Source organism: Cyprinodon variegatus, unplaced genomic scaffold (genome assembly GCF_000732505.1).
Source record: "Cyprinodon variegatus isolate N-32 unplaced genomic scaffold, C_variegatus-1.0 Scaffold150, whole genome shotgun sequence".
Lineage (NCBI taxonomy): Eukaryota > Metazoa > Chordata > Actinopteri > Cyprinodontiformes > Cyprinodontidae > Cyprinodon > Cyprinodon variegatus.
In genome coordinates, this window is record NW_015150603.1 from 991,241 (window position 1) to 1,001,148 (window position 9,908).

Sequence of the window (9,908 nt, forward strand, 5' to 3'; positions counted from 1 at the left end):
GTCTGAAGGCTTGTTAACGGTGGATCATCTAATCCCCCTTACTAATACAGGTGGATCAGTTGAGCAGGTAAGGAACTGGGCAGAGCTAAATATGTGTGTGAAATTAATGTTAATCCCTTGATTGTCCCACAATGGGGAACTTCACTCTCTGCATTTTAACCCATCCCCTTGAGGAGCAGTGAGCTGCCATTGTGCGGCACCCGGGGAGCAGTGTGGGGTTAAGGGTTTTGCTCAAAAACCCAGAGTGGAGGCTGTAGGGATCCAACCGGGTACTTGCAACTAGTGTAGTGCAATTTTTTGGCCCCGATACTGATACCCGATACCTGGCTGTGCAGTATTGGCCGATACCAATACCATGCCCATACCATCTGTTTGAAATTGATGTGCGTGTATATATAAAGAACTAAATACTACTTGGATGAAAAATAATTGCCATCATGGCTTTGTCAGGCTGCTGCCCATTTGTGAATCAGGAAAAATGTCATCCTGGAAAGAAACATCAGCTGTGCTGCTTCCATCAACACCCTTGTTTATAGATGTTGGAGATCGGCCTGTTTTCCAGTGNAAAGAGTTGTTGAGGGGAATCCACAACGGAGTTGGGTAATTACAATACAGGAATGCTTAAATACTTCTCACCAATGGCTAAAAAATAATCTGGCACCGGTGACTGGTCTGAAGGCTTGTAAAGGTGGATCATCTAATCCCCCTTAATAATACAGGTGGATCAGTTGAGCAGGTAGGGAACTGGGCAGAGCTAAATATGTGTGTGAAATTAATGTAAATCCCTTGATTGTCCCATACTGGTATCAGTATCAGTGCAACACTACTTGCAACCTTCTCAGCAAATAAGCGCACTGCTCTAATCACTAGGCCAACACTCATAAAAATTAGTAATTAGACAGTGCCAAGATCATGACAACTAAATATTTGATAGTGCCTATTTTCTGACATGCTTTTTAAAGTTGTATGCAATCTACTCGGTTTCCATTTTTATATATGTATAAACAAATTAACAGAATAAACGATTCCCTGCCAAAACATGTAAGGGACTAGTATGTGTTTTCTTTTTTCGGGGAGGTTATATTACAATTTATTTGTCTGTGTAAAATGTTATAAATAAAAAATAATAATAACATGATAATTAAAAAGAAAAAACAAACAAAGCTGTAGCTCAGCCAAAATAATGCTGCCATAGTCCTACGCCCTTCCTGTTAAATAGATTATATCAGACGTCTCACTACCCTTCAGTGTGTCAAATAACTGATTTAAACATTCCGGTACTGTTCATTAAAACACTGATCTTGGATTGAAACACATTTTTCAGTTGTTTTTCAAATAGAAAGTGCATTTAGAAATAAGTAAGCTTAGCCTTGGAACAAACATTATATGTTCTACAGAAATCATTGGTTTCTTTAAAACTGTGCTGCAGCCTTTGATAAAAGAATCTTTTCAAACAGTTTCAAACTGTTGTTTTTATACAATACTCTTATGTTTTGCTATCTTGCAGGAAATATGTTTGTCTTTTCATTGGGTGTCATCCATTACACTGTGGATGAGCTATTCTATATAATTACACTTCTCTGGTCTTATCATATACTGTATGAGATTGTGACAACTTATCAATAAAAATGACTATTACGTCTCCTTCACTCATATTTATTTAAGCCATACATCTCCATTAATTCACAGCATACCTTGAGAGAGAGAGAGAGAGTCGTTAGAGATGTCCCTCACATTTATGCATATGGAGTATGAAAGTTTTAATTTTAGATTAATTTCACGACAGGAAAAAAAATGAAAGGAGGTCAAAAAATTTTGGATGGACAATGTAATTGTTTTTGTGAAGATTGATAAATAAAAGCCGTTTTCGTTGCTTTGAAAACCAAGTCATAAAAGTGTGATAACAACAAGGGTGAGGTGGGCCAAAAATTATTCTGTAGGGCGAACAAGTGCCCATCTCAGTAAAGTCAACTGACCTTTCTCGCTTTTTAGTGATTTGATAGATTACCCCTTTCTTATGATTAAAATCATGATTATCATCCTGTGTGAAGACTGCGTCCTGGTATGGCTGTGCGCAGCCATACCAGGACGCAGCGCAGAGCGCATTTCAACACTCAATTTTAGGGAATTGGACTCTGCAGCATCTCTCGCTTCTTTTTTCTCCTTTTCACCTGAAACTGTCATTGTATAGTCCTTTTCTCTTTTTACTACCTCACTCTGCCTCAGCTGCCTTGCTGTAGCCCATATCAATATTAAGAATGTCAACCCAAACCATCTCAAACTGTCATCCAAGACATAGATTTTTAAGTTGGAACTCGGATTTCTATCACTTTATGAATAACTTCATAGTTCATATTGCGCAACAGAGTTGGCTCCACTGGTTTGCATATTGGTGCGTTATCGGCTAATCGCTCCAAGATACAGCGCATCATTTGGATAGCAGGGGTGGAGCGAGCAGCAGCCTGTCCCGGTAAGGGGAGGAGAGAACGGGGGCAGAGGCGGTTCTTCTCTCGGCTTATCGCTTTTTCGGCGCCGGAGAGTGTTGGGACCAGGGCTGGAGAAGACCGCGGGGGATAATCAGCGACAAGATCCAGTCCTGTGCACGGAGCCTCGTCAGGTCGAACGTGGCGCCGTGCGCTTTTCTAGGGGGGGCTGCACAACATTCCTGTGAAATATAACTGCTATTAATGGCATGTGGCTTGTAACTTTACTCCTGCTGTATTCTTTGCAAGAAGGTAAGCTGCAGATTCAAGTATTTACCATATCTGCATGTTATCTGCTGCTGAAATTGGCTGGTTGATAGATTTTTTTCTGGGCTTAAGAATTAATCACGGTTCTAAAGCAGCAATAGATATGTCCAACCAAACTTCAATTTACTGTTGTAACAAAATTTGTAACTTTTTTCTTTTCTTTTTGAGGACATTCCTCCTTTGAGTAGCCACACATTTCTCATAAACTGCTCTTGGAATAACGTCTGGATGCCCCCCATGGGAATCAATCTTATGAAGCGTAATTAAATCACACAGATCACACTATAGATATAAAATCCAAAGCAACGTGGTCGACAACAGCAGATGGATATTTAAAGTTGCCCACAAACTAAATTATTGCTACAACCAGTGGAAAAGCAGCAGCATTAGCATTATTTTGCATGATGAATATGTGGATGTGGCGTGAATATGGAGGCTGTTGAATAGGAGGAGAGGCTGATAGGATCTGTGATGATAAAGAGCGCTGATGCTGGTCGCAGCTGAAGGGCTGTTTGGTGTGAAAAGTCCGAGTAGATATGATAGTATAAAGCTTTTGCTGTCTTTTTTCTGACCAAACAAGATCTTAGAGAGTGAGAGTTTGTGAATGTGTGGGTGTGAGCGAGAGTTGTGTATTAAGGGATATAGAAGGCACGGGATGGAGTTTTAATGTTAAATCCCATTTTCCCTCTATCTAATTTTTTGATTTCTGTATTTAAGAGTAAAAAATATTTATATGACTTTGAAGATCTGAATAATTCTCGTGATTGCAGAGTAACAAGGGATCAATTGTTTTTTTTTTTTTTAAAGAGATACAAGTTTTTCAGAGATTGTTTTCCAGTGAAATGTTTTGAAACGCAAAAATCGATGTATTTATAGTTGGTTTTCCTTTGCTAAAATGTCGGAGTGACTCGGTTGTTATCATCCCTGCTCTAATTATTCATCCACCATTTTCTGTGCCACCACATTCTACTGATTGGCCTTGCTCTAAATACTGCGGCTACGAGATAATTAGTCGTTTTTCATGCCTTTATGAAACTAAAACATGTCATTATTTAAGTATGATTTAGCATGAAAACTGATAATAAAAAAGGGGGAAAAAAGCAAATCAGAATAATCTTAATTTCCTTTTACTGCCCTTTACGCATGACAACGAATCTTAACACGTAAAGGTGATAATTAATTTTCAAAAAGTTTTTTTTTATATATATAGGGCCTATACATAAAAAGGTTTGTATTTTATGTTATGGTATTGTCGCTGGCCTTGGATGTGCCCCTGCCAGGGCACACCTGCGGTGGGAGACTTCTGTTTTTGTAACATCTAATTGGATTACAGGGTCTATTTCGAATATACTTACTGTAAAAACCCCTGTCCTGTGAATGAACAAAATATATGGTGTGTTTGTGAGTGTGTTTTTAGATGCCCCTCTGAATGAGTGTGTGTGTGTGTGTGTGTGTGTGTGTGTGCGTGGTGAAGGGAGGAGGGTTCAGGGATGCGAGCAGCCAGTGGAGCGGAAAGAGTGCTTGAGATGGGAGAGATGTAGATAACGCAGTGGAAAACAAACTTCAAATGTTCCTTTGCATTGTGAGATCCGCGCTCCGTTCCCTTTGCATGATACAAACATCTCATACCTTTTTTTTTTTATATATATATATTCATTTAGAATATTTTTCCCTTTAACAACAAAAGACAAAAGTCTAATGCGTGCGTTTTAGTACTGCGTATTTTCCAGGCAGTGCCGCGCCACTGTGTACAGCTTATTACCGTTTGCTTGACTCTTGTGGGTTTTTTTAATAGTAGAATCGATTATATATGCTTATAAAAAAGCTCAGTTTATGTTTTGATTATCTACCTATCACTGATAAGCGTTTGGTGCTGTGTAGGCTGGATACCAGCACACCTGCACCCATGTCCGAGGAGAGGAGATGGAGATGCAAAAATTGACAGATGTTAGTATGGGAACAGAGGAGGGATACACCGATTCTTCTTTATCATGATCCGGAGGGCTGCTGGTCATATTATGGGAATGAAACAGAGTCGTGTGGAGTTCAGGAATGTATAGGACTTCTCTCTCAGGCCTGTCGGATCGGATCTGGGCCTGAGGAAGTGGGTGTAAATGATTTTACAATAAAACGATCTAAGAAACAACAGGGGAATCAGACCCATCCAAGTTAAGCTTTCCAAAACCCCAGCTATTATGCAGAAATGTTAAAAGAAAACGCCTTGTGGGGGTTCAGCTTCACATCGTTTTCCCTAAGAGGAAGGAGGCAGGAGGGGTGCATTCTCTAAAATACATATGCACAGCTTTAAGTATAAGTGAAGCATGACTTGAATATTAAACCTGACGTATCCTGGAAAATCCGTAGTGATTTATCGTCTCTCGACGAAGAAGGCATATTTTCATGAGTTTAGAATGGCACCAATAAAATGAAAGAGATGGGGGAGAGGTGTGGTTTAAGGTGATGATTGCCCCCTCAATTTACTAACCCCTCATACGGGCAGCCTGAAACTTGTATTGCACAAACGTCAGATTAAGAGAAGAGATTTTAGGTTTCAAAGATAAGTTGCATTTCTTAATTGTCATTTATTTGTTAAGATTTTCAGCTGCCCATATTTGACAACCACTTAAAAACTGTAGAGTTGTCCTCATTTGTTACTGTTGGAACTATACTGTTGTTTATATAACATTTGAAAATATGGATCAAAGGTCTGGGAACCCAAATGAACTAAAATTATTTTATTTATAACGAGTTTTAGACAGACAGACAGACAGACAGGACATTTATATGGGTAGCCATGGTCGCACCACTAACCCTTCTGTAGCGCTACTGCAGCATGGTGCGAGGAGTCAGATGTCTCCATCTGCACCCGCCCTCATCAAGGATTTAAAGACAGGTGCGTACCGGTAAATTCAACGTCACCCACCTAGTATTTTGTTTCAATGCTTCAAATGTCTCCAGTAACTTTTATCTTTTACGTAAGTGCCACATAGTCAAGTTTGATTTAAGCGCATATGTCAGTGATTTTACGTATTCACCTCTAGACCCCTTGGCTTGGCACACGAATGAACGCACGACTCGTTCATTCTTTGTATCTTAATACGTAGTCAGTTGATATTGAAACGCACTCACTTTATTGGCCATTTGTCGTGGAGAACAGCTTCGAGGGTAAAACAGCCTTTTCAGGCGTTTACTTGTAAGCAAAACAAGTAATATTGATAAAACTGACTTGACAAATGTGAGCGCACAAAAACTGGACGCTGGTTGGTTGAGTTTACATTCTTGCGCAGTAAAATGCCTTTACGCGCCTTGCTGCCAAAACACTTTCACGGAAATATATGCTTTTTAGAATATGATGTTTTTTTTTTGTTTTTTTTTTTTTTTTGTAGATGACGTACAGAGTAATTAAACCTGACCGCAGTCAACAGGTTTGAAGTCCGGGCAGCGGCGGTCTCAGGTTGCACCAATGCGCTCTCCTTTTACGCACAGGCGGTAACATCTGTAAAACTACTACTTGAGGATGTGGATTCTCAATGCTGAGACGAAAACTGTACAAACTGTGTCTGCTCCATTCTTTTGCACCTGTTTGCGCATGTATTTGCTGCGAATTATTTTGAGCTTCAATTTTTTTCCGAGGAAAAAAGAGAATTTCTTTTAACGTTTGCTGACATAGAGAGAGAAATTCCCACTGAGACTTTGGGCTACAGTATACCAATCCAAAATCATATATTATTAATGTGCATTTTTAAATATTCCTCATGCCTATCTGAAAAAGAATAAATATGCATTTATGAATATACAAATTTAATAAATATGAACTGGTCGCACAAATCAAAATATGTTAAAATCTGTAAGTAGTGCTCCTTAATTTATACAATAGGTACAGTTCTGCTGCACCACTGGCAGCAAAACAGACCATCAGCATGATGCTGCCAACACCTTGTTTAATAGTTTATACAGTGCTTTGGAAAACCTGGACTGATTGCTACTTTGCCCCAAAAGCTCAATATTTGTTTACTCTGACTACAATGTTTTTTCTTTTTCATAAAAAAAGCATTTGGTTTGTCCTTGTGGGCACCTTTAAATGTCAGTCGTGCTTGAAATGTCTTCGGAGCAAGCCTATATTTTTGACTGGCACCCTCTTTGTTAAAGTTTGTGTGAAACTGGTTTCAATGTGGACTTTGAAATTGTCATTCCAGAAGCTATTAGTCAAGGGTTACCTCAACCTGTTGAGGTTCCCCTTGCTTCTAGAACTTTTTATGGGAAACCTGGACATAGCTGGGTATTGCAAAAGTACAAGGATAGAACAGAGAAATAAAACTGGTTTCGAAATGATAAGGTCAGTTAACATTTACCTTTGTGGTCGCACTTGACCAACTGTGCTATAAAAATTTCTCTAATATCCAACTACAATCATGGCTAACCAGCTTAACAACTCAAGTGTGTGATTTATCTCCTTTTTAACTACATTCTATTAAGGTTTCATTAATATGAAAATCTGTGCCGCTATTCATATCCAATATTAATATTGCTTTTATGGCAGACAACTAATATTTACTAATATCATATATTACATATTCCAATAAAATAAACTTACCACTGTGCTGACATTGCTTCTCTTTTTTAAACACCAAAAATCCTGTCACAATCAATGTCACATGACCAAACAAATACCACAAAACAAATCCCCTACCTAAGAAAAACTGCAAATAAATAAGAATAAATATACATTGTAATATGTGTCCTGTTTTACTTATTAAACTTAGATCGATATGCATAAAAATTGACCAAAATTTTGATATTCATCCTGATCTATCATGCATTTCTACTTTCCGTAAACAGCTGTGCCAGTTCTTACACACACAAACACACACCCACACCTTTTTTTTTTAAGTTTAGTTAACATAACAATCTGTCATTTAAATGTCAGAAACTATATTGAGGAAAAGAGGCCCAGGGTCATCAGATAGTTTATTCCATTAACATGCTAAGTTTTTTCTAATGTATTGTAGTTAGATTTTGATATGATTCAAGTATGTTGCTGTCATAGAGAAAAAGCTATGGTGTTTTTTTTTTGTCTGATTTTATTCCAGCCATATTTCCTTAATTAAAATACAGTAGAAACCAACATTTGTAAGCTCAATGCATGTACCCAAAAACATCAATACCAATAAAGTAAGTGGAGCATCTCCACAGATGTTTTTTTCAGGTCTATGTATATTGGACTTTGTTTTGAATCTGGGAGGATTAGGAAAAACACTAAATAAGAATTGTGCAGCAAATCTTTCTATGCCTTTTGTTGTTCGTATGGCATCCGTGCATATAAACAATGTATGTAAACTTCTTAGCACAACTGAAGCTGCATAGTGTACTACATCAAAAAACTTGCATATAACTTTCTATTAAAGAGATTGGAATGGCCTTTATGTGACTTTGTCTGGGAATGTTTAAAGAAAAAGAAGAGTTGAAAAGGCAGAGGGATTTATTGCCCTGTTTTCTATGGACAGGACGGTGATGGTGTGAATTTCAGTCTGTGTGCATCTCTGCATGTGTGTCTGAGTGAATCTAGATGAGACAGAAAAAGCTGCATTATGCATAGAGGTTCACCATAGGCAATATCCTTGCCTCTGTAAGCATACATATTCATAATCCATTTTCATATCCACAGCAAAAATGTGGTGGTGGTGGTGGTGGGGGAAATATATTGAAGCGCACGATACAAAAAATGTAACTACAAAATTGCCTCAAAAACTAGAAACACAAAAAATAGGTTAATCATTCATCTGACAAAGAAATCTTTTTCTTTTGGTTTCAAATAGAATAACATTGATATTATTCACTGTAATAAGAGAATCAAGCCTCGAAGGACAGATTCATAGTGCAGTACTTGAATGAATAAGGACTGCTCATTGTTGTTTATTAATCTACAGGAGGTGGAGCAAAAATAAAGCCTGGGACACTTAATGGACTTAGAAATAGCTGGGATTAAATGCATCCTAAATAAAAAGGAATTTACCCTCAAACTGGTACAAGAAACCGACTGGCTTTTAAATATTTAAAACATTGTACCATCATTTCTTAAACTTTGTAGCAAATTTTAAATTGCGCTTAAACTTTTTTTAATAAGATACAGGGAATACATTTTTTTTTGTTGTGTAGATGAATAATGGCAATAAATTCTATGAAACTGACTGAACTCTTCCTTCAGGAGTATAGAAAGGGATATTTGGAGCCTTTTCATTTACCATTTCTAAGAGTTTCCAACAGGGTCATGGGAGGCTGATGCTTATCTCCAGTTGTATGTGGGCGAAAGGCAATTTTACACCCTTGGTGGGTTATTTCCAAAAGCAGTTCACCCATATTTTGTTTTCTTTCACTCTTTTGTCATTTTGAAACTGACAACAGGGGCAGGTCATTGTCATTGATGTTTTCTGATGGCTTCCTCCCTATTTACCTACAGTACTTTTAGCGTCACTCAGAGGTGTTGCTCTGCATCACACTGTAGTGCTCTCCGTGGTGCTGAAAGTGCAGACAGGTTTCCCTCAGAGCCTTTGAAAATGACTGACACGGAATCAAACAGCACAATGGATTGAACTTGACCTAAATTCCTATTTTAGAATAGCTGCTATAACATCATCTCTTTATCTGATTGTCATCTTTACCTTGCACGTGCACACATACTTTGACGGTACTATTTAGATGCATCCATGCAGTCAATATATTTTTTCTTTATCTTTGTACTTCCATGCCTTTGCTGCTGGTTTTGTTTGACATCAAAAGTGAGGTGCTGGTTAAACAATAACATCTCCATCCTTTTGACATCATCTGTCTAAAAAAAAAAACAAAAAAAACTGAACAAACAAATATGAATGCGTTAACTTTTTCAACTTGTATAAAAACATTTTCTACCTTTTCTTTGTTATTCATATATTAAGTATCTCATTTTATTTATTTAACTATTAATGTGTGTTTCCCTTCTAGATAGAATGAACTGAAAATTAACAGTGTCAGTGAAAAGGAACACATGTATTGTGAATGCAAATGCCATGCAGAAAGAACCCACACTAAAACCATGCAAACAACTGCATCAACATTAAGCTACAGATTTTTTGAGTGTTGGTTTGCGCTCAGATCTTAAAAAAAAAAAAAAAAAAAAAAAAA

The 9,908-nt window shown here is 37.7% G+C and overlaps 1 protein-coding gene across 1 annotated transcript in view; it reads left to right on the forward strand.

Moving 5' to 3' along the window:
- Window positions 1-2,517: 2,517 nt before the first annotated feature.
- LOC107086364 (Down syndrome cell adhesion molecule-like protein 1 homolog) overlaps window positions 2,518-9,908 on the forward strand; it is a 17,379-nt gene continuing 9,988 nt past the window's right edge. Inside the window, exon 1 of the mRNA XM_015377253.1 lies at window positions 2,518-2,735. Within this exon, the coding sequence (XP_015232739.1) occupies window positions 2,693-2,735 (43 nt within the window). The 5' untranslated portion in view covers window positions 2,518-2,692. The remainder of the gene's footprint in view (window positions 2,736-9,908) is intronic.